Here is a 26,434-nt window from a genome sequence, read left to right as displayed (position 1 = left end):
CAGGAATAAGAAGAAATTTATTCCCTATATACAAAAAATTACCTTGATGGTCTCCAAAAACTATTTCTAGTATGAATAATTGAAAATTTTGAATTAGGAGTAATAGGAGTCATAATGCAATTTAAAATGATTAAGCACTGGTAAGGGTTGGCACAACAAATTTATTCCCTTTGTACAAAAAATTACCTTGATTAAAAAAAACTATTGGTCTTCAAAAACTATTTCTATTATAAATGATTAGAATCTTCCAATTAGAAACAATAGGAGTCATAATAAAATTTAAAATGATTAAGGACTGGCAAGGGTTGGCGTAACAAATTTGTTGCCTTTGTACAAAAAATTATCTTGATTAAAGTAACTTGCTGGTTTCCAACAACTATTTCTAGTATAAATCATTAGAAACTTCCAATTAGGAATAATAGGAGTCATAATGGCATTTAAAATGATTAGGAACTGGTAAAGGGTTGGCACAGCAAATTTATTCCTTTCGTACAAAAGCTTACCTTGATTAAATGTAGGCTTGTCTCCAAAAATTATTTCTAATATAAATAATTGGAATCTTCCAATTCGAAATAATAGGAATTATAATGGAATTTAAAATGATTAAAGACTGTTAAAGGTTGGCACAACAAATTTATTTCCTTTGTTCAAAAACGGCTTTGAATACAAAAACTTGCTGGTTTCCAAATACTATTTCTAGTATAAATCGTTGGAAACTTCCAATTAGGAATAATAGGAGTCATAATGGAATTAAAAATGATTAAGAACTGGTAAGGGTTGGCACAACAAATTTGTTCTTTGTACAAAAAATTACCTTGATTAAAGGAACTTGTTGGTTTCCAAAAACTATTTCTAGTATAAATAATTGGAAACCTCCAATTAGGAACAATAGGGTCATATGGAAAATAAAAGGATTAAGGGCTGGTAAGGGTTAGCACTAAAGAAGAATATGAGCGAAAATACAGACAGGTTCAGGAAAATATACAATAGTTGTTGCTTATTGTAAACAATGAATTTTATTAATATAATTAGTTAACAGCAGTTGTTATTCTGGTAGATTTCAGATGCCTTTATAAAAATTTTCTGGACACTATTTAAACTTGGCATTATTTTCCTAATTCCTTGGAATATTTCCTTGCTTGGTTAACACGTTTTTCTCTTTAGCTCTTTGCCTAAATTATTTAACAGTATATTAGCAATCCAATTTGGTTCGAACATAGTGTACTGTCATGTTTCAAATTGAAATCCAGGCGTGAACCAATGATTTAATGAAAATACAGATACTGGTTTTGAACACGATTTTATATGTGCAATTAGATAGAGCACTGGTGGACAACTTCCAGCTTTTGTTCTAATAAAATCTCTACATATTCAATTACAAAATGAAATAAAAATTATTTGGAAAATACAGAGACATCAGGCCACAAAGGGGAAGTTGTAATTCACACATTTTGCCCCTGAGATTATTGACATTTTCTTTACTGTATGTTACAATATTTCTCCCAGCGCTCACACTATTCGTTCCTGTGTTAGTATCAAGTTGTTTTGCATTTCATTATTGATTTATTTGACGCCGTGAAGATTGTTAATGAAATATCCGATGATTTTCATTGGATATTTCATACCAGGTGGTCGCCTTTTGTGATATACAAAACACAAATGGTTTGGTACAGTTTAACACGATGCAGTAAGGCAATAAGTAATATAATAAAGAAATTGTGGTGTCATCGGGTGTAAAGAGAAACTGATTTATTTCTATTGTATCGTCATATAACAATGATATTTTACATATTCATGGTATTTTACATTTCAACCACGTGGACCATCATTTTTGCCCGTATCAATTTTCCACAAAGTTTTAGAAAACTTCATCTGATACGGACAGTTGTTTTCCTAATTGTCCAATTAACCGAGTTTAAGATTACAATATTATATAATATAGAACAAAATATAATAATTTGTTTCTCTAATTATAAAATTACAAAATATTCGCAATTAACGTTTTGCTCTGATAATCGTGCTTTATGTATGAAGATGAAGTTATGAAATAAAGATTCACATAAAAATATTAGTCATAAAATTTATTAAATTTGCTGAAATTGCAAAAAACTTATATATAAAAAAATATAAATAGATAAAAATATTGTAAAGAAAATACATATGATATTAGAATAATAGTCTTTATTTTTGTAATCAACAAAATAACTAAATAAAGTAGAAAAAAATATATCAGATTTTGTATAAATGTTTTAATATAGGATTAGATTCGAAATTTCATGAAAATTTAGTAAAATGATAAAATCTTTGATAATTTGATATTATGATTATAATTTGATTTATTTACAAAATTTGATAAGATTTGTTAAAATGTAATTATCTTGGATGTGATATAAAACTGTGATCAAATTTTATAATTCATTAATAATTTTATCAATTTTGTGAATATTTTATTAAATCTGATATTTAACGAAATTTAATATTATTTTATATAATTTTTTTTGGTGGGGTTCAATAAAACTTGATAATATAGTTTGGTCAGACGCTCATGAATTTTTTATCTAATTTATTTCCTAAAAATGCAAATATTAATGTGTATACATAAAAATATTAATAACAAACAATAAATAACAATATTACAATGATAGCTCTTGAATAATTATTTTATTATTAATTAATAATTGTTAATTAATAAACTGAATAAAGTAGAAAGAAAAACATCAGTAATCTTAATAGATTTTTAACAAATTAAAAAAATGTATAAATTGAAAAATTAGTATAGCTTTTTATACAAAATTTTAATGGAATTTATTAAAACGTGTTAAAATTTGTTATAATCTGATATTAAACAAAACCTGATAAAATTTGATAAAATTTAACAATTTCAAAATTTATTTACAATTTAACAATTTTAAAATTTATTTAAAATTCAAAAATTTTAAAATTTATTTAAAATTTATTTTGATTACATCATTATTAACTCAGTATTATAAATAATCACTAATATTTCTTGAAAATTTATCATAGTTTTTCAAAAATTCCTCAAGATTCATCTAAATTTATCAAAATTCATCAAAAAGTGGTATTTACTTAGCAAATTTGTTGAATTTCAACAAAACTAATAAAATGATTAAGTATTTCAAATTTTCATCAATTTTTAATTTAGAATTAAAAAAAATATATAGGTATGCAATATTTATGAAGGCTCGTTTAATATCAAGAAACTTTACCTCAATTTATATAATAATTATTAGGTTGTCAAATATCTCCCTTCCGCTTTTTTGCTATTGGTTTATAATACAAAAAGGCGGAAGGGATATATTTGACAACCTAATATTTCTAAAACTAGAACAATTTGTTACAAACAAAAAGCCATATTAAAATAGCTCACAAGAGAAACAAAAAGACCAAATTATAATTTATCAAACTCGATTATATTTTATGTCTAAACATTTATGTTGCAATTAAATTCAAACTCATTAATTTATTTTATACCGGTGAACTTTCACAAAATATTATTAATGCTTCCGAAATACAAGTCATTCCTTCGTGGTTTCTTCGAAAAATTACAAATTATTATATGAAATTATTGGAGAAAGTAGAGATTACTTCAAAACTCTGCCCATTATATCTATCGAAGATATTTTGTAATTTATTAGAATAATGGACGGTGTAATTGGATAACTATGTTATAGAAGAGGCACCAAATTATAATTTTTTATAACACATGTATTATATAAATTATTATAAGCAAAATTTATTATGATGTAATGATTATACGGTTAATAAATTTAGGTTTTGTCATATTTTGCACTATTTATCAAATTTTAATAAAATGTGTCAATATTCACATTTTTGTAAAAAATATCAAATATATAAATATTCTATATGTCAATTTTAAAAATATTGAATTATATTAATAATTCAATTATAATATTGAATTATATTAAATTTAATTATATTATAAGTAATCAACAAGAATTTACAACATATTATCAAATTTTGATAAATATTAAATTTAATATACTATTTATAGATTGTATCAAATTTTATCACGCTTTTACTAAATTTTTACTTTAAATTTTGATTACAACGTAATCAAATTAAATTTTAAATAAATTTTAAAATTGTTAAATTTTAAATAAATTTATGACATTATTTATGAATATTGATATATTTTAATAGATACTGATATAATAAATAATTTTGTTCTAGTTTACGAGTTTTGACAAATTTATATTTGGCTTTTAATAAGCTTTTATGAATACTGCTAAATGAATTAAAAAATCGATCAATTTTGATTAATGTTGGATGAATCTTGAAAAATTGATTCATATTGATTATTTTTGAGAAATTAGATAAAATTTATACTGATACTATTTTGATCAATACTGATTCATTATGATGAATACTATTGATACTGCTCATCTAATCTGATTAAAGCTAATAAAGTTTGATATTATGAGTAAATTTTGATGAATAATGACAAATTCTGATGAATTTTGCTTCATCAGGATGATTTCCAATTTATCATGTTGGATTTTGATTAATCTTCAAAAATATTGATACATTGACAAACTCTATTTAAATATTTTTAAATATTGCTGATTTTCTGCTAACTTTTAGTTCCCAATTTTTTTCCTACAAAAACTTATTCTTCTGGTAATCACTTTCACAATACAAAATAGAATGATATAAGGCACTTCAAAAATGCATCTTGATATGAAAATCGTTTACAATTATATCTCAATTTATAATTAGACATATAAATTTTAATGTCCCAATTAATTTCTATCCATTCCTGGAACTGAATTGAAGAAATTTCATTCAAGATATATTATTATGTTGAATGCAGAGCGAATGTTTTCATTAAATAATATAAATTGATTCCGTGCTTGTATCCAATTTGCTTTCACAGGAATTTTGCATTCGTGTTCGAAAACGTCTTTTGATTACATTGGAAAGCAACTGAATTAAGGCAAAGTAGAATGTTATTGGGTTACTTTTTGGAAGGAAATAGTAATTTATTGATAACTTTCAATAATAAGAAATAATAAGAACTGATATACAATGGTAGGGACATGGTGAGATCAGTTCCAGGCTACAAATTTGTCATCTGCATACTGACCTAAAAGGAATATCAGTAGAAACTATATTAGATTTGCTCGACTTCCAATATAAATTGGCCCATATCCTAGTAATTTGTCTACATTTTATCACCTGAGCCCTTCGAATCCGGTTCTGTTTTACCATTTTACTATTTTACATGCAAAACATGGCCTATGTTCCTTCGTTTCTTCAATCTTATCTGTATCCAGAGCGAAATTAGTTATTTCTTAATTAACTACAAGCAGTCATATTATTTATAATCCTTACATAGAACGATGCTTTAACGATTATTATCTATGGCGAATTCCAATCGATAGTTAGTTATATGCTAACTAACATCATAGTTGGAGAGCTGGCCGAAAAAAATAGAATAGGAAGTTCAAACTTTGAATCCATTGACAAGCAACTGTTTGAATGAAAAATGTTACCACTTTTTGAGTTTCTCGAATTTTTAAAAACTAGTGAAGATTGAAATGTTGTCGATGAGTCTATTAAAAGATTCTCTGAAATTTCAATTGAATCGGTTCAGTAGAACTAGAGGAATCGTGGATATCGTGTTGAAAAAGACAGTTTTGGGAAAACACTTTTAAAGTTTCACAAATGGAATGAAACAGAAGAGGAAAATCATCGTCAAATTGTTGTCTCTCCAAAAATAATTAAAACTTTTAGATATCTCTTGTACACATATTCTTGAATAATTAAGCTTTGAAAATATTAAAGTACAAAAAAAACGATTTTTTGGATTTTCTGCACTAGAATACCCTTTAACGTTAAGTTAACGCTGGAAATCATATTGGCACAAATATATAGAAATCCATTTCAGCTATTCATATGCACTAAACTATTAAAATTATTCATAATTTATACTTATTTTTCATCCAAAATATGAATTATGAATCTATTTTCTACCACCAGCTCTTCACTATCAAGGATTATCGATTTGCCGCGCTCGGTTGGAATAAATATAGATTGGCAATGATGAATTATGGAATAGAAAAGCGAAGATTTTTTTATATAGAATGATTTATTTAAATACTAAGGATCGATAAAAATCATGCCAACAATTTTGTAAGCGTTTATACAATTACAAAACTGCACGGTTCGAAAATATAATTCAGACTGACAGTCCAGATAATCTTCTTGCAGGAAGTTATTCCTGATGACTACTTGGAAGTATTATTTACAACCAGAGATAGGGATATAAAAATTAGGCACCAAGCTGGTAGTAATAATTATAAGCAGATTCTAAGACAACTCATACGTTTGTAAGAAAAATATCTGATGCAAAAAAATCATCATATATTGAACCAGAGAGACCAGACCTAGTATTAGATCAGGGGTATTTTGGAATCATATTTATTATTTGACTAATTAATTTACAAAAATGTGCAAATGTTTTTATTGAAGGTTTGTCTAAAAAGTTTGAACCAATTTGGTTTACCAAAATGTAGCCAAGATATCAGCTGCGAAACATGCTGATTACTTTTTGGTATAGATCCATCCATAGGTTTGGTATATAGTAGTTCAGGAAAAATTCTTCTTACTTCAAGTTCAATTTCCTTTTGGAATTTAATTTAATTCTATATTAATCAAGCATCGTCAACAAATGATCTTTGTTTTATTTTTCGTCAAATCAATCCAATAAAACCAGTATCAATCTACTCCTCACTTTTGCATCCACTACAAAATTCAAATATCGATCCCATGAATATTCTCATATTTTATTTATTTCAATTTGCAACACACACTACAATTTTCATTTTATCGTTTCATACGTGTCACACGATTATTACCACGCCTATTCCATTTGGAACTATTTATCTGATACATCCATCTGGAAATTCTGCTCCTTCTCACCAGGAGAAGACCACCAGTTGGCTGCGGTCATCCGGAATCTCGTTAAGCTCGAAACATGGACTCTTATTATTTTAATCAGTACATCCTTATGTAAAGGATGGAGAGCTGATAGATATTTATTAAAATCTGTTAAATGATGGATAGTCCTAGAACACGGGCATTAAGGGTAGAAGAAAGCTTGGACATAAGTGTTAAGATGTCTGGTTTAAAATAATTGAGGAATTAGTATGATTTATAACACTACATAGCTGTAAAAGATGAAATTATATATTGGCAATTATTTCTGGGTATATGTACAAAACTCCCGATTGTACAATGCGGATGTCCTAGAAAATCATCAAAGTTCTCATCTCATGCCTAAAAATTTACCTCAGAATATTCTGCAAAAATATTTATTCAGTATATTTTGAAGTATTTAAAGTATTTTGGATTTTGAATTCCAATCTACTACTACAGATTTCAAAAATTAGTGGAAAGGTTGCTCCAAAAATTCCAATTGCAGCTCTTGTTGTTCTTCAATCTTCAGACAGCTCGATCTTCCTGTCTCAACCGTTCTTCTCAAATATATTGGGATTATTTTATTGGAATCAAAACTATTTTTTTGATGTTTGCTAAAATTATTAGAACCTATAAACACAAAAGACAATTATTTAGTTATTTTTTAATTATTTTCTTGAGTAAATCCATGTCCAGACATCTCTCCATTAGTTAACACACCGTAAAGGCGTTCCGATTGTCGCCCGAGATCTCCTGCTTGTTATTTGCAATTATTCTTGATTGATTATTGTTAACAGACGTCCAATCTGAACTCGGAAAGACGTACCAGTAGCACATTTGCTGATTTGTATCAATATACTGGAAACAACAATTTAAAATATTCAAATTTGGAAGCACAAATTAGAAAAAAAGCATCTTCGGATAATCAGAACGTTACTTTACAAGTTTTTCAAGTAATTTAGCACTTAAATAGGTATCATCAAGTTTACACAAAATATTTATTCCCGTAATTTTTTAACTTTTCTTAGGGTAAGTTTAAGTAATCACAAATATCGAAATGATTACGTTTTAAAGTTTCTGAACATTTTGGCTTACCTTAGAGAAATGGATGTATGTATTTGTGTGTGTGTGTTTGCGTATGTTTGGATACAAATTTTCGTCCACAATATGGGAGCACAGATCAACCGTTTTGAATGGTTCAAAAACATTGGATTTTTTTTTTTTATGGGGAGATGTGCTGATTGTTTTGGTATAGGCAAGTTCAGCCGTTCTGAAGATACCGAGAAAACAGTAGATATTAACATCAATATAAATTTAAAATGATCTGTTGAAAAATGCTATGACATTAATATTGTTGCAGCTAAAGACCAGTAAATTGGAATATTACTGGTAAAAAGTATGATATCATTTGGATTTGCTGAATTTTAAAAATTTTTTATTGATTTTTTTCTTTCTGATCTTTTCACCTATTGACGAAACAATGAGCTTAAAAGACTCACACTTTTCTAAGATATTTTTAGTGAAAACTTTTATATTTGGCATACGATGTGCTTGAATATTTGGGTTTTCTGTAAAACAAGGATCAAAATAATGATTCTAATTGAAAAACGTTTCTTCAGCACTTTGGTATGAGATTTCCATCAAAAATTTATGGCGTCCGGTGTGTTTATGCACGTTCATGTGTGAAATGATTAAAATAACCAAAATGAGAAAAAATATTTGCACTCTTGTTAAATATAGTATTTTTCGACTTCGACCTTTGTTTATTTGTGGAAGAATGTATAAATATAAATCATAATTCGATTATTGTTCTTGCTAAGAAAATAAGTGGGTGGATTATATTTGGATCTAGGGAATTGCACGTTGGAATATTAGTAGAATTTTTGATCAAAAATTAATAAAATAGTTGATATATCTCACCAATTTCCATCAAAAATTTATGGCGTCCGGTGTGTTATGCACGTTCATGTGTGAAATGATTTAAAATAAACAAAATGAGAAAAAAATATTTGCACTCTTGTTAAATATAGTATTTTTCGACTTCGACCTTTGTTTATTTGTGGAAGAATGTATAAATATAAATCATAATTCGATTATTGTTCTTGCTAAGAAAATAAGTGGGTGGATTATATTTGGATCTAGGGAATTGCACGTTGGAATATAGTAGAATTTTTGATCAAAAATTAATAAATAGTTGATATATCTCACCAACCTTATCATTATTACCGATTATTATTATAATCCACCGAATCTTCTTCACTTCAATTTGTTTATATAACTTTTGCATATTACAAATAGCCCAAATTTTAGTTATAATTAACTTTAGGTGTGATTTTTTTACATCTATCAAGGTAACTATTTTAACAATTTAGCAATCACAAAAATTATAACACTTACTCAAAATCTGATACAGTTGAATTGAAAATAGAAATATAAAATGATGGATTACCAGCCAAAATTGACCCACCTGCACAATCTGTTTACTGCATTGACTTGCTATGACAATATTATGGAGACGATATACAAAATAATATTTTAATATAATTTAAGTGCATATTGAAAATCATCTGTTACTATTTGACCCTGTTACAAATAGCCCCTAGCACTCCTTGGAATTTTAATTTGCTTTTTGAAGTCTATTACTAAGAGCTAAGTTTGTGATAATTCATACTTATTTTAGAAGTAAATAGTAGAAAATTTGATTCGAAATTTTATAAAAATTAGTTTCATCCAAATTAATTAAAAATTCCGGAATTTAAAATCCCGAAGAAAAAGTTTGTTTTTATCAAACAATCCGATTCGCTAATTTTGTTTTCTTGACGTTTCAAACCATTCTGAATCGAATGAGACCAAATCTGGAAAAAGTATGCGTGAATTTACCAAATAAGTAAAAAGTTTTGATTTTAAAAAATCTAAAACTACTTGAAAGGTATTAATTACAAATGATACTGATTAGTTTTCTACCAGACTGTTTTCTTGAAATTATCTGTTGAAAAAAAATGTTTTGTCGATTTTTATAACTTTTTTTTGGCAATAGATATCATGGTCTTATAAAACATACTAAATGTTATGGCTCTACGACAAATAATAGTTTAATGTTAAAAATTCATCGAAGTTTGAGAAAATATTATAGTCAAAATTTGTGTCAAAAGTTGCTTTTGTGATGTAATGAGTCAAACATTATCAATTCATTAAAATTAAAATAATAAACTACAATTTTAGGGCATACAAGCACGTGTCTGTGCAATATAATTAATATAATCACAGTTAATTTAAATGTGTTTGAGAAAATTCTATTCGAAATCGCAATGTTTAGATTTAACCCTTCTTTGCATGCTGATGGAAATTTCAATCATAGCATTTAGTGAACAAAAAAGGTACTCAAAACTGGTACCACTGGTAGTTTTTTTTTAGCTAAATCTGAATTCACACAGTGCAACAAAACAGTATAAAGAATTAAAAAAAATGAGTAAAAAATATTTCTTTATGTATTTACTACTGAGCTAAATATGTGAAAATGCATGATGATGTAAATTTCCATCATATTGTTTTTTACATGATACAAATTTCTATTCATATTAGGATTTTTTTTAATATTTTTCCTTTCATCTAGAACATTAATTACATCATCTTGATTTATTTTAACGAAAAAATTATGCAGTTAAGGGTTAATTGAAAGCTATAACTTTATTTTTTAAATAAACAGTTGGAAATTTTATCTGAATATATAAATTTCAATATCGATTGATTAAGTCAATTCTTACACATTTCGGGAAATTTATGCAACTTGCCTTAAGGCTACATGCCACTATCACTATTAATTAGGTCGTTTAGATTAATTGCATCTATCAAACAAAACACACATAGTGAGGCCCTAGGTCTATTAAATGATAATCATTTATCTTTCTCCACTTCTCATTTTCAATAGGTAGTTGCATTAGAATCTGAACATTTCAATAATTCATCTAAGCATTACATTACATCATATTGTAGAACACGATATAATTTTTGCTGAACACGAACATAATCGCCTAACTACTTCCTATCGTGCCTTCTACTCCATAATAGAATTATCTATTGGCAAGTAGCGATAATAGTCGAGCGATACCAATAATGACAGGTTGCTGATATTCGCCAATGCAAAATTTATTACATGGAACGAACCGCGAACAAGGATCTACTGCCGGAACAGGAGGCGCTTGATGTTGGCGAAAATTTATCTCAGGCAATCAGGAATTTTGATGATCAGGAGGATCAGGTCAAGGAGATAGTAGTTGGAGGAAGCAGGATGATGTGAGGTCAAGGAGGTAGTAGTTGAAGGATGGATTTTGTGGTGGTAAATAGTGGTGTATGGCATCGTGCCTTAAGGCAAAATTTTGAAACTTTCTGTACCGAAAATAAATTTGTTTAAAAAAACTTTATCAAAATTCATCTCAGGCAATCGTGAATTTTGATTATCAGGCCAAGCAGATAATAGTTGGGTAAATCGGGATGATGAGAGGTCAAGGAGGTAGTAGTTGAAGGATTGGATTTTTTGGTGGTAAATAGTGATGTAAACTAGTGGTGCATGGCATCGTGCCTTAAGGCAAAATGCTGGAACTTTCTGTACCAAAAATGATTTTTTTTAAAAAAACTTTCCAAAGCTTTGGAAAAATTAAATTTTAGAGAAATTTTGAAGTTTTTGACAAAATTTGACTTTTTGAAAATTTTTTTTTTGTATCTTGATTTTTTTGAAAATTTTGAACATTTTTTTAAGACGCCGCAGTGCTGTCTTTCAGTCGAAATATCAAAGCGCGTAAGCGCTGCGTAGTCGTCTAGCGTGTATGCATGGGTACGGAACCCATATAAATATACACAAAATTTGTACTTACTATTATAATCTTTATAAAATATCTGGTAATACGATGTACATATGTCTATATTATAATGATCATTTTTGACCGACAAATGGCATTAATTTTTACTTTTTTTATTGGATCTCCTGAGACGTTGGACCTGCCTTTACAAAAGGCACTAGTTGTTCATTTCGTCAATACAAGTAAAATATTTTTTGAATTATTTAAATCGGACGCTCCGTTATTTCAGAAACTGAAATATCATGTTTGGCACTTTTCGCCCCGTATCTCCGAAACGGCTAGATCTGTCTTTGCCCAAATCTAATCAGCACGTCTCCTTATCAGTACGAATCGAATGTTTTTTGAATTATTCAAATCGGTTGATCGGTGTTCCCGAAATCGTCGACGAAAATTTGTATCCGCACATACATACGCACACGCACACACACACACATACATCCATTTTTTCTAAGGTATTCCAAAATATTCAGAAACCTCTGAAAGCCAACTCATATCATTAAAATAGTTTTGAATCATCAAAAACAGTTCAGGATTAGTTAAATATTATGAGCTTTTAAGGGCAACCTCGTTGTTTTATTAATTTTGTTCATTTAAGCTTTGATTCGTAATCGTAAATAGCATTTCTAGAACTACAGTCATAAACACGACACAATAACCTCAAGAATTTAAAATTTTAAAAATTGCTCTACTTTTAGTAGATCTCATTTTAAAAAAGTGCACTAAACTGTGTTGGCAAGTTTCAACACAAGTTGGCGCATTTAATTAGAATTGTAAAATAGTAAAATACTTAATAGTTTCATAACAAAAATATTCGAGTAATAATATACAAATCTAAATCCGCGTTTCGGCTTATCCTTGAGTTTTGAGACACCCTGTCTATAATACTGGACGAGTATAGTTATACCTAAGGATAAAAAAACTCATAAGGTAATTCACCTTATTTAATGAAAAAAAAATAATCAATAAAATTTGTGTCAAAAATTTTTGAAATAATAGATTTTATGTATAGTTTTGCAAAGTGTTCTTAAATTTGACTCTGATATTTATCAATTCTCTGTTTTACCGATTGGCGCATAAACATTATTTATCGCAACACCAAGCAGAAATAAATTGCTCAAAATAAAAATATCGATTATTTATACTAATGATTATTAGTGTCTTGTAATTACATGCGATTGTATCTCAATATCGCAAAACTTGAAATATAAGAGAAGTACTCGCTCGATAAATCTTTTCGGTACTGTCTTCGTGTGAAGGAGTAATTCATTACATATCGAAATGTAATCTCGAATCCCAAGCCAAGAGTGAGTTGGTTGCTTGAGGCCATGAATGTTACTTTTTTCCAGGTTTTTTATTTGGTTTCTTTGTATCTCACAACTTTTTTCATAATTGTTTATGCTCTATTGTCGTCCGAATAATCGCGGCGGGATCTCTGACGCACGTAAACATCGTGATGTACGGAATGGAACTTGTAAATAAATGGAAAATAGAATTTAGTGTTGTTGTTTTGTAGAAGAATGGGTAGAAATATAACATTTTTACCTATTTCTGCATCCTGTGGAAATAAAACATATTACCTTACAATTAGAATCAAGATTGTCTAAAAACTCTGAACTGGTTGGTTTTCAAACTCCAAAACGTTTTGGTTTTTAGTTTTGATACTTAAACTGTTTTTGAAGCTATTGCACTATAGTCGATAAAGTTATCCAACAATTGCCCAATGCTTTTTTGCATCTTTAATTGCATGAGATATTTGTATCCAATTAAAATATCACCTGTAGTAGATATCGAGAGTTGATGGTGAAGTGAATTGGTTTCTGTCTTATTTGTAGATCTTGATCTACAATTTTGTTTTATTTTATATTGCTCTATAACACATGAATGAACCAATTTTTGAATAAATCAAGCAAAGTGTGTCAATTAAAAATTTATCTTCAGTACTTGGTATCATCCAACTCCTCCAGAAAATAGTTACTTGAATTTTGACATCCCCAACAAACCTAATCCTGAGGAATTTGATTTCTATTTATTGTCCGAGTTGTCTTCTGTATCTTCCTTTGACAAGATGGTACTTGCATAAATGTATTTTTATCATTGAAATTGCAGCTGATTTTAGCGGCAAAAACGGGAGATGCGTAGCTGGTCATTAATTAAACTGCCGCTCCGTAGTAATTGCACGTTCCTGCTTATCGGCGGCGATTCAACGATTTTTACTCGACGACGACTCTGCAAGGAAGCAGGTGTGACCAAAAATAGGGCCACATTGATAAAAGAATTTGGAAAGTTATATCGCATGAGTTTGTAGTAATCTCTTACTAATGACTTTGGAAAAAAATAAAATTATATTTTTTAATAGAGCTCTTCTCACTATTTTGGCTTGGATTATCATTTGACAAGAAATTACAAATATCTCTGCTTTGTTGTATTATCATGATTCCATTCTAAATATTTTAGGTATTTAATTTCAGCAAATCCAATTTTGAATTTAGTACTTTTGAGTTGCTTTGCTGTTCTCTATACTTTTTCTTAGGACATTGGGCTGTCTATGTTAAAATTTTTATTCTCCTAAAGGTTTTATTTATCCTGCCTTTTTTTCTGAGCTTTGTAGATCAAAACTTCAAACAGAGTTTTAAAGATCTGGTCATTTTCAACTGCTAAACCAGTTTTGAAACATTGATTGGAAATAGAATATTTTAATTCTAACTTCCTAGTTTTTTTGAGCTATTTCTGGTATATTCCTTACATACAGATATTCCCTTAATATATTTTGACTTAAGTTAGAAAATGATTAAATCTCATATTAAGTAAATTTATCATTTCCTCAATATCATTTAAAGGTGATCATATGATAAAATTATGCCCATTGTAACAGACCATATAATGTTTTGTGTATTTTTCGAAATTATATCAGAAATTTGTATCGGAACTTCTGATTTTGAAACCATCGGGAATGATACATAAAGGATTCAAAATTAGGTGTTATGACTTCTATGTGGAAACTGAATCTGCATCGAATATTAATGATGATCCTGAACATTTTTGGTGTATGCTTATGATGTCTTGTCTACCAAAGTATTATTGCCAATCATTTGCTCCAAATAGTAAATATAGCCAATCAAAAACCAACTAAGTATGTGATCTTCTTGAAACTACGACCATGTGTCTGACAACAAATTGAACTTCATTTTTGGGAACACTCCTCGAATATCCAATCCTTGATATCCAATGGTCAATTCCATATATTCATATTACAAATGTAGGAATGTTTTGTTGCATTGCATGCACGTAATCTTCGTTGCGTTTTTGTCGTTATCTCCTCAATCAGATTAGTGGTATATAATTGTGTTCCCGCGGTGATTTGATTTTGATTATGAACGGAAAAAAAGAATTAGTCGGCTTTATATGAACATCTATAAGTAATATTGCACTAAGATACAATATCTTCGAAAAAATACATTGTTTCCGACTGAATTTATATGTATTATTATTGTTGGTTCGGTGCAGGACTCAGATTCATGGGGTGCTCCTACATATATTTTGGAAGAAAAAGAGGGTCAATCCTTGCTTCCAAGATAATCTCAAAAATACTCATACTTTTTCTAAATTTTATATGAATGATTATAATTCGATGTGATAAGACAAATTAATTTTTGATACCAAAATGGCTATATTATTAATTTTTTTCCTACAATTTCAAATTTTTTACCTTGTTCTACCAAATACTGATGTTCTTCATGCAATCGGTAAGAATTGGATATTTTTAGATAATCCAAATTAGTTTATAGAAAATTGCATTCAAATATAAATATATATACACATATATACTCATTTCTTAGGAAGTATCAAAAGGAACCAAATAAATCGGTTTCGATCTTTTCCTATCTTGGTGTATCAATAAACATTTTCTTCAAATGAATTCTTCTTGTTCCCCAGCTGACCATATATCTAACAATGTGTTTGCGTTTGCGTTCTATTCTGTATCGGCAGTATATTTATATATGGTATGTTTAGCAAAATAACACGTGCCCCGCCGGCGGCAAGTCGAAGCTGCGGCAAATGCCACTTCACTGCCGCTTTCTGTGAGGAGCTTTTGCCGATAATCAATAAACCATACATACTCGGCACGCCTATATCGAACGATAGTCTTAGACCAACAGGTGGAAGATGATTTGGAAATTTGGAATTGATACTTGTTTTAGCAGACCATGGTGCCAAATAAATGTTGGGATGGTCTACTACAACCTAATCTAGTTGGAACACTAAATTTTCTAATGAGACACTTACCATTTTTTGGAAAGAGAATAAAAATACTCAACTGAATTTCTATTGTTGTTTAAAGGCAAATTACTTTTAACTTACTATGAAGTCAGCTGAAAATGTTACCAAATTTGATAGAGCATGGGTTTCATAACTGACAGTTTGTAAATTATATTATTAGAGATGTCTAAATGTATGTAAGATGATTTAGTAAAATTATTACCACCTTTGTTGTTATCTACATTATTATGATAAAATGGGTCAATTGAGAGATGACGTCAAGATCATAAATTCAGAGTATTTCACCTGGTTTTTAATTTTTCTTTACTTCATTTTCAATTTATTTGGCCAGTGCTTAAGCAGCCTGATGCTCTACGAAAATATTAATTAATGTATCATTTATTTATGATGTCTTTAGCAAGCTTATTATATTGGAAACACTTTTAGTCAGAATCATCTTGAAACAGTTAATGGGTCTACTTTCTAAACAGATTTTTCTTACTTCTTGCTGGTTCTTTTATCTTATGGTATTTGATCAACTTTGACTTTTCTTCTATTGGTTATTGTCTGATCTTTATTGATATTGACAATTTCTTACCAAAGTTTTCTGGTTAAATTTTCTCCAGCTCTCTTTCTATCAGTGCATTGAAAGTTTAGAGTACCCTTGTGTGTTATTATATAAATATTTATTTCCGGATAGTATTGAACATGCAAAAACAAAGATCAATGAAATCGATATATCTATCGTTTCGAGCGTTTATATATCGATAGGTTTGCATTATGCTTTTAGCTTCTATCGTGTGATTCTGATGTACGAGGAACTGAATATAGGAGGAATATATATTATAAGGCATCCAGTTTCACATTCTGAAAAAAAAAATATGATCAATATGTGGGTGTTAAATGAATAAGATATTTTTTCAAGAGAGTCCTATAAGCTGTTGGACAACTTTGACTTAGTACTACTTCGGTTTCACGAATAGCAACCCAAACAGTTGTCTCATCTCTATGTAATAAATTTTATTATTAGGGGGAAGTCCCGTAACGCCGGATGGCACCTAGGGTCGGACACTTTATTTAACACGTATTATTTAAGCGACTATAAATCTTTTCATTTCAAAATACAATTGAAAGGTGAAATATTTTTTTTATTTATTTATAAATAACCTTAGGTGTCCGGAACTCGGGGACTTTCCTCTGCAATTTCCGTAATAGTGCAAATATTTTATTAATGCAGCAATGCCGTATGAGGGCTACTTGCATTTAGAAACTTATTGATATCCATATTACCTAGTAAAAACCGATGTCATTAGTGCTTGACATCAGGCTCCACGAATCCTGGACCTTTGATTCAGGTCTGTAACCACTTACCAATGAGTGAGTCCAAATAAATTGAATAGTAATGAATAAAATATATATTTTTTCTGTATCTTACCAAAGATTAATTTTGTCTCAAAATCTCAGATACTAGTATCAGTTTTAAAGCAATTTTGTAGTACAGTAATTAACCGACTTCTATTTTCTTATCACAATAAAGAATAATCTATTCGCGGATACATATTAGCAGACCAATTCCAATTCGAAAAGTTTATTATTGTTAATAAAAATCCGAATAAAAATTGTTTTGAACCACTTTGGAGACTAAGGTTTGCAGACCCTGATAGATGACCTCAAGATGGAACGTACATGGTTTTCAAAACTCCAAAGTAGAAGCAGTATTTAAAGAAAAATTTGTTTTTTACTTGTATTTCCGAATGATTTCTTATTTTGAGCAAAACACTAATATACATCTATAATGAATTCTATTTACTTCAATATTTTTCCATAACATTCAATTTATTTTGCTTCCATTTCATTAACAAATAACAAATTAAGCTAAAAACATCTACAAGCCAAAAGTGTTAAGGCGATTCATTACCTCAAAATTGGATTTTAATTTGTCTGAATTAAAATCAATAAATTTAATGTGTTTTTAAATAACGAATTAGTCAAAACCTGTTTCGTACAAGTAAACAAGTATAAAAACCACGTTTTATCATCTAAAAGTCATGTTGGAATTTTCTATCGCATAAGAATAATTATTATTACCACTATAGAGTAATCAAATATTGATAAAATAAATTATTACGAGTCATCCTGAGGAACTTTTTTTTCATCAAAGCTACAAATTGCAATCTCCTACTCGATAGGTGATATATGGCTGTAATTAATGTATAAAGGCATAACCTGGGACTGGTTTTAATTATAATCCACTCAGGAATATAAATCAAACAAACTTAATCGTGTGGGGTACAGAGGTACAAACACATATAATATATATATATATATATATATACTAGATGACCCGACAGACGTTGTCCTGTACCCACGTCTACAATTCAAAAGTTCAGAATTTTTTTATTTTCCTATTCTATACTTTTTAATATCCTATGTGATGTCCTGCCTTTGCGATTCATTTATGGTCTTAGCATAAGCTGTATAAGAAATTCAGAAAATTTAATATAGTATCTTTAGTAAAATAACAATATCACACTTGATTTTACTATACAACATAATTGCTTCAATAATTTATTCTATTGTTTTCATAATCTTGTACGATATATCAATTTGTTTTTTGGCAATTATTATTTCTAAAGTACATTTTTCTTACCAATAATTTAATAAACATGATTGTTTATGTTCAAATCTTAGGGGAATTAATTTGTAAAATCTGGTCAACTTGCTAAATATTCCATATCCAATATCAAACAAATGAATTTTTGAAACATGAAACAAAATTATAAATCATTTTTTAATAAGGAGAAATATTTTTTGTATTGTTAGATAATTTAGTAATGTAAGCCAAAATGCGACATGCATAAGTTTAAAAAAATAATGTTTATGCAATTCTGTACTTATGGCGTTATTTCTTAAGCTGAATTATATAATTTTATCTGCCAAACATATACTGTTGACTCGACCTTATATTATTTTAATTTCTGGCACATCTCAGCTGCTTATGGGCAATAATAGGGTAGACATTACATTTTTCTTGTATTTCATATTTTAATATTATCTAGGCTCATAATTTCAGCTAAATTCAAATTTTAAGTGAATTGAAATTTCTAGCAGATGACTGTTCGAATGTTTTCAATGTCAAACAATGATAAGTTTTTTTTTGTAAATTTTGCCATTTATTTCTAATATATTACTATAGTTTTAGCGTTCATTAAATCTTAAAAATTTCCTTTGACAAACTCTAAAAGGAATTAATGAAAATCCGAATAACCGTTTTGGAAAAGTATCAAATCATACACCTGTACAAAAGAATTTTATACATAAGATAACATTTGAGAACTTGCTGTAGACTTTTGTACTTTTGTACCTATCTATTTCAAAGTTACGATATTTGCTGGAGACTTTCGTACTTTTGTACCTATCTATTTCAAAATTTTGATTTTTGCTCAATAATACGAGTTTCCAATTTTCAAATAGCATAAACTAGTTCTATATATTTTAATCACCATGGCATCATTTTGTGTGAAAGAGCCGCTCAATTAAAACAGCTCAATTGAGTCCTTGGTTAATTAAACTAATTGAGGTCAACTATTCATACCAGAAAAATATTAGAAATTTCAGTGCTTGTATAAATCAATTTTGAATAAAATATAATTTATTATTTGATTAAACTTACTTATAAAATTTACTAATAAAACTTATTTATTTAATAACCAGTTAAAATTGTGATTCCTTTACAAATTTTTAGAGATGCTTTTACTCTTTATGGTACATAAACCAGGAGAAGTCTTTATTTTCCGATAAACCGATGATGGAGAATATAAAGCAGGATTATCTGAAAATTGACCTATAAATATTCTCGGTTTACATGGATATATATATATATATATATATATATATATATCATTTTTCCAGAATGATAATGCTTTACCGTCTCCTGGATACACATCATAAATTAGGCAACCCACGTTAAAGAATACTGTTTTTATTTTATGAATATTTTATACTTCATCTACCCTCTCTTGGAATTTTCCGACAGAATGCAGGATCTTGAATACATATCACTTTAAGTTTATAAACCGTAATACTTTTGAAAAAATTTATTAACATATCTTAAATATTTTTAGTTTTTCTAACGTTGAATGACTTAAATCAGTGGTTTTCTATATTTTTGTATAGACTTACCCCCGTCCCCGTTCTTATAAAAATATTGCATCTCTCTCATTTTTTTTAAACAATTTATTTCAGAAATACGCAATTTATATTATTAATAATTAGATCTATTTTGTGGTTTATTTAATAAAATAAATCTAATCAAAATATAAACCACCACTACATTATATACGTTTGTAGTCACACCATAGACTCATATAATTTGTTTGAATAGTGTGTTTTTTTTTTAAATATTCGCACTTATTAATATTTATATTTATTACTGTAATGAATTTATCGCTTATTAATATTTATATTTTTTACTGTAATTAATTCAATTATCATAATTGAATTAATTACAGTAAAATATAACTATAAAACAATATTAAGCTTAACATTAGTATTATCTAATACAATAACTTGAAGGAAAAAAATGTTATAAAATTCAAATAGTTTATTTAAGGCTTGTAGATTTTGAAATTTTATTTTCATTTTATTTGAGTCCCATATCTGGAAAATAATAACTAAGAGCAGTATCAAAAAAGAATATATAATATGAAAATAATTGTTATGATAAAATACTTAAGATAGAAAAATGTTGAAATAATTTAGAATAAAAATTATAAAAAGTATGGAAAAGGGAAAATATAATTGTAACTGTTGGAAAAAAGTATCAATTATTAACAGTAGGCATTTCATTATCAAAATAATGTTTGATATCGAAATTGGCAAACTAAGAAGTATCGTAGAAACTTTGGGCTTTTAAAAGTTCAATTCAATTTTCTAACATGTAGTGGGGGTATATTAAAAAGCTGTACTCCTCTTCCGTCTATGGTATTGAAAGATGTTTCAAGTTTAAAAGTTGGTCCTTTAATAGTCAAATCTATTCTATATGGAATATCATCAAATTTTTGGTAGTACTCATAATGTCTGAATCGAATGCCAATATAGTAATTGGACGTTCGGCTATGATAGTATCATATTTAGTTGTTACTAATAAATACAGGAAAATAATGACTCCATTTCCTCTTTTTTCAGATAGTTTCCACCTCCAATCGGTCTGATGTGCGGAACCAGGACCCCGAGCGGGCGTGGACCAGGCGCGCGTTCCTCTTGCGACTGCACGCGATGGCTTCACCTGCCCTGGACAGTTGTCTGCGTGGCTCTGGGTTCCCTTCAGATCGTGGCCGGAGTCTTCTATCTTATGAGTCTGCCGGTCTTCAGACTAGGATCGAACCTCTATGCGGGATGTTGGGTAAGAAATTTATTTTTTCTTTTATATATACAGAATACAATGTTACCTCGATATATCTTTAATTCCATAAGAAACTTTGATTGAATTGCGCACTATCTAAAAGTTAATATTAAGAGCTAAAACTTTAAAAAAAATATTGTTTATCCATTTGGAAGCTTTCGAGCTTTTGGGATCAAAGAAATTCGAAAATATCCATATTAAGGACTACATATATATAGGGGAAAGTCCCGTAACGGCGGACGGCACCTAACGCCGGACACTCTATTTAACACGTATTATTTAAGCGAGTATAAATTTTTTTATTTCAAAATACAAGTGAAAGGGGCGCGGGTTGCACACTGGTGCAGGATCAGGCGCCAAGACTCATCTGTGACGCACACGGTCACGGCGAAAGCAACCCTTTGTTGTTTTAGGCACAAAATCTCGGCGTCACCTAAATATAAATGGAAGTAATTCTAATGTATTTATGCATTTATATTTGAGTGGCATTCAAATATAAAAGTAGTACTTGATTGTTATCTGTAAAATGATAGAATATTATTAGATATTTTAAACAATTTTAGTAGGTACCACCAAAAGAACGAAAATGGCTGTGCCTTATCACCGAACACTAAGTCGTCCCTTAGCGCCGGACAGTAAACATAATGATATTTTTTGTGAGAGTTGACGTAATTTATTCTAATTACTTAGATTTGTTCTGTATGAGTGCTAACGGTCACTACATACCTCCATTTTTCGTATTTCTTAGTCAAAGAATGAAAATCTTATAATGAATGATCCAGCTGAGAGCAAGGGTGGAGAATTAGTGATTTTTTGCAATATCTAAGAATATTCGTCAAACACATATGTGCAGACATTCCAGAGTGTGGAGATGGCTACGTATGTGTTCAATGCTGGTTATTTTGTAATGTCCGGTACTAGGTGCCACTTTGTAAAATCATATTTTTTGTTACCAAAATTTAAATGATAATATTAATTATTTTTTAGCAAAGCTTGCGTTTTTGTTAATTTAGTTTGATTTCTAACTTTGTTATCTAACATAAGTCATGATTTAATAAACATTTCGTAAAATATTTTCTGATTTATTTATAAATAACCTTAAGTGTCCGGCACTCGGAGACTTCCCCCGATATATTTCAACTTTTTATTCAACTCTTTAATTACTTCGTTTGCAATCCATATAAGTCGCTGGCGCCCTGTCTATATCTCAAACCCATGCAGAGATACAAGATTGTATACGATTCCTCTGAACGAACGATACCAAAAAATAATGTTTTTTTATTTATTACATAAGTATATTTTTGTTATTACACGTTTGAATGTTTCTGTCTTATGATCTCCATTAAAAGGCATCTGATGTATATGCATGTTTTTTGTTGCCTCGGTCGTCAAACTTTTCGATTTAAATTTTCTCAGGTAATAACACCTAATAATATATTATCGTTTTCTCGACATTTAAAATCATTCTGAATAGATTGATAGAAAAATTAGTAAAAGCATGTGTGTCTGTATCAGCACTATACCTAATTCACCTTTTTCTCACTGTTTTCTCAAAAACAGATGAACCGATTACAATATTCAACATTTGATGAAATTTGATATGTAGTTAGGTTTTACGAGACTATTTGCCAATTTTTCTCAGAAAACTTTGAAGTAATGGTCTAAAACATTAAAAGTTTGGAAAAATAGTCAAAGTTTCAAAATCCTAATTCTTATATGTTATGTCGATTATATACACAAATTGTGAAATGCCACCTACACTTGAACTAATTTTATACTGAATGGCGGATTAAAAGTTATAAAAAATGTAATAAATCAAACCTTAAGCGTATTGTGATTAAAGTTATTGCACTGCAGGTTGATATATATATATATATATATATATATATATATATTATTATTTAAGTTTGAAAATTACTGGTTTATATTTAAAACATACAACGCACGCGAACGTCCCAAGAGAATTTTTATTACGGACATTATGACAGGTTAGTTAGTATTAAGATGGGTTTTTATATCGTCTTCTCGTTTTTTATATGGACTCACCACGCCTCGTGAATGTTTCTTGCCGAAAAAAATACATTTAGGAACACACACGTACATTAATTTCGCGAATTGCCATAAGGGACAACTGCTAAATAAGACAGAGGCAAGGTAATTATTTTGAAGAAAATCATTAAGGTTTTAAAAAAGTATCATTTTTGAAAGAGAATGATCGATTTTTTTTGAAAGAGCAGTGTCGCAGCCAGTTGAGCTAACTGAAGAATTAGGCTCACACACCAAAATTATTGGTAATAATTCAATGAAACTAAATTTATTTTCAGAGGATAAAGCGGAAAAATTTAAGCTTTTCTATAATCTCAGAAAAATTTTGATTGAAATTCAATGACGTTCACAAACAGCCAAAATGGTAAGTCATAGAACTGGATAACCAATAGAATGATTGGAATACTAAAACATTTTTGAAATTAATTTTAAGCTTCTTCATAAGTTTAGGAAAACCTTAATCGAAATTCAGTGAAAGACATTCATTGACTGAAAGCGGGAAAAAAAACTATTTGTTTACTAAAATCAATATTACCAAAGGGAACTAGCAGCAGGAGAGTGAAATTTTAAGGCTGTATGTAACAAGTAAAATAAAAAATAGTTCAAAACCAAAAAAAAAAAAATTAAGTGTGTTAGGCGTATGAAAAATAGATGTTGACCGATTCTCTGTCATACTGAATGTGATTATATAATTTTATAAAAATTGGTCAAACTATTTGAAGGAGTATTGCCACTAACATCATGACACGAGAATTTGGTGTGTTTGTATATGTGTGTGTTAGCTTAAGGTCAATTATATAAATAATTGATGTAATTTATAGCAAACTGATATATCTGTTGACGTACGACTCTATTTCCATAATTATCTCATCAGCGTTCGTTTCATCAACTCCAAACTTTGACATCGTGAGAATGAAATTGATTATAATTAATGGGAATGTCTTCATATACCGAAACAAACATATTTGTTAATATATACATACAAGACAAGTAAATTTAATCAGCATTTGTGATTTTACATTATGAACATCTTTATAATATTAGAAGAATAAATCACTAATGCAAAAATAAATAACTAATGTTTTTTTTAAAATTGACATTAAATAATTTTATTAAAGTATATTGCTTTAAGGAAAATAGTTTTTGAGTTTGAAAAATAGGTTCAGGATTTTTTGAAAAAAGTTGTACAAAAATGTTTGTACTTTCCTGCTATTTTACTCACTCATATACACTTTACAATTTACTTTCCCCAATTTTGGTCTCAAACGATTTAAAGTGACTTGAAACATCAAGAGATCATAGAGTTAGGTAGGATTTTCTAAAAAAGGTATAAATTTCTAAAATATATATATTTGACAAATATAAATATATATAGTATAAATTAAAAAGATAAAAACAAATATATTATCATTATTAAAATTGTTACTGCAGTATTATATCAAATAATTTAAATCAGCATCTATTTGTTTGTAAAATATGAAATATTATATTATCATTATTTAAGGATGTTTTTAAATAAGATTGTTAATCTACTTTTATGAGCATACAAAGTTTATCATAATTTTATTTTTATTAGCCACTGCTTATAAAAAATTCAACCATCCACAAAAATAAATACGTTTTCTTCCTCAGCAATCCTTATTTTGTTCTCTTCTCTCTCATAATATCTTTTTGGGTGATTATTTTTTTATGTCGCGGTGTTTTTTAGCCTTTATTATAGACATTAATATTATTTTTACGACCTAAATTCGGCAAAGAAAATAAAAGTGAGCACAAGAGTTCAATGGAGAGAATCGTGTCGGAACAAAATTAATGATAAGTATATAACGCAACCGATGAGAAATTGAAAATCGATTGAAATTGTTCCTGGAAATCTTAATTTTTAAATTTTGTATATGAAATATTTTAAAAGAAACTTTGTTTTTATTGTGTATATTTCTAAATTATTTAGTATGTATGCTACGAGAAATTCGCAAATATTAGCTAATCGCCACAATAATATCAAAAAAAAAAAATTCACATGGGCCATGGTAACTATATTAGATAATTTAATTAAACATATGTCAAAGAAACTTAATGGTCTACAGAAAATAGATTTTGCCTGGTAAAACACTATTTTTTATGCCACACATATATAACTGACATGGCCTATATTAAAACTTTTGTCTCTTCTTACCAAATTGCATATGTTAGACAAATGTGTTTGACTTTTTAACGTCAGACACATATTACTGACATAGCGATTATTGTTTAAATGAACAACAAGTATACAAGTACAATAAGTTTATAAGTATATTTCGTGTTTCGAAAGGGCATATCTATATTCTGTAAGCTCTGCCATAATTATAATCTATTTTACTAAATTAGTTCAATAGAGCTGATCAGCTTAGAGAGCAAACATTTAAGAAACATAAAATTTCATAAATCTTAAATTAATCTATTGTGGTTTTAAAGAGCATATATCTTGTAGATTCAAAAAATTAATCTGAATTTGAAAAATAAGATCATCGATTTTGAAAAAAGTTTAATATCCTTTGATTTCATTCAATTTCCTAAAATTTTAAGTTGTTTAGAATGATCATTTAAGGGGACATCCATTAAATACGAGAGGCTTGGAAGGGGGGAGGAATTTGACAAAAATTAAGAAATATTACTTGGAAGTGGAAGGTTTTAGTAAGATATCACTCGTAATTATATTTTACCTGAGTTTAAGAAAAAAAAATCCAAAATTTAAAAAAAAATCCAAAAAACTTGACGACTGTTTCTAAATACTAAAAATACACGTGATGCTGCGTGGGGTCCTGGGAATTAATTTTAAATACTTAACGTATCACAAAAGAGATGCTTGGGTCAAAAATTCCTTAAAAATCGATCGGGTGTTTGATGGAGAGCCCCTGAGTAGCGCTCAAAT

At 28.6% G+C, this 26,434-nt stretch overlaps 1 protein-coding gene across 2 annotated transcripts in view; it reads left to right on the top strand.

Moving 5' to 3' along the window:
- The window catches only part of LOC113364229, a 118,655-nt gene that overhangs the window by 83,445 nt on the left and 8,776 nt on the right, over nucleotides 1–26,434 (top strand). For both annotated transcript variants that reach the window (XM_026606719.1, XM_026606720.1), the window contains exon 4: nucleotides 21,261–21,477. In XM_026606719.1, coding sequence (XP_026462504.1) covers nucleotides 21,286–21,477 — 192 coding nt within the window. In that variant the 5' untranslated portion in view covers nucleotides 21,261–21,285. The remainder of the gene's footprint in view (nucleotides 1–21,260; nucleotides 21,478–26,434) is intronic.

This window comes from Ctenocephalides felis, unplaced genomic scaffold, assembly GCF_003426905.1.
Source record: "Ctenocephalides felis isolate EL2017-DRISC unplaced genomic scaffold, ASM342690v1 CF-g0.4_SCAFFOLD_00845, whole genome shotgun sequence".
Lineage (NCBI taxonomy): Eukaryota > Metazoa > Arthropoda > Insecta > Siphonaptera > Pulicidae > Ctenocephalides > Ctenocephalides felis.
The sequence above is the reverse complement of the archived record's forward strand: the minus strand, read 5'-3'. Positions and strand labels throughout refer to the sequence as shown.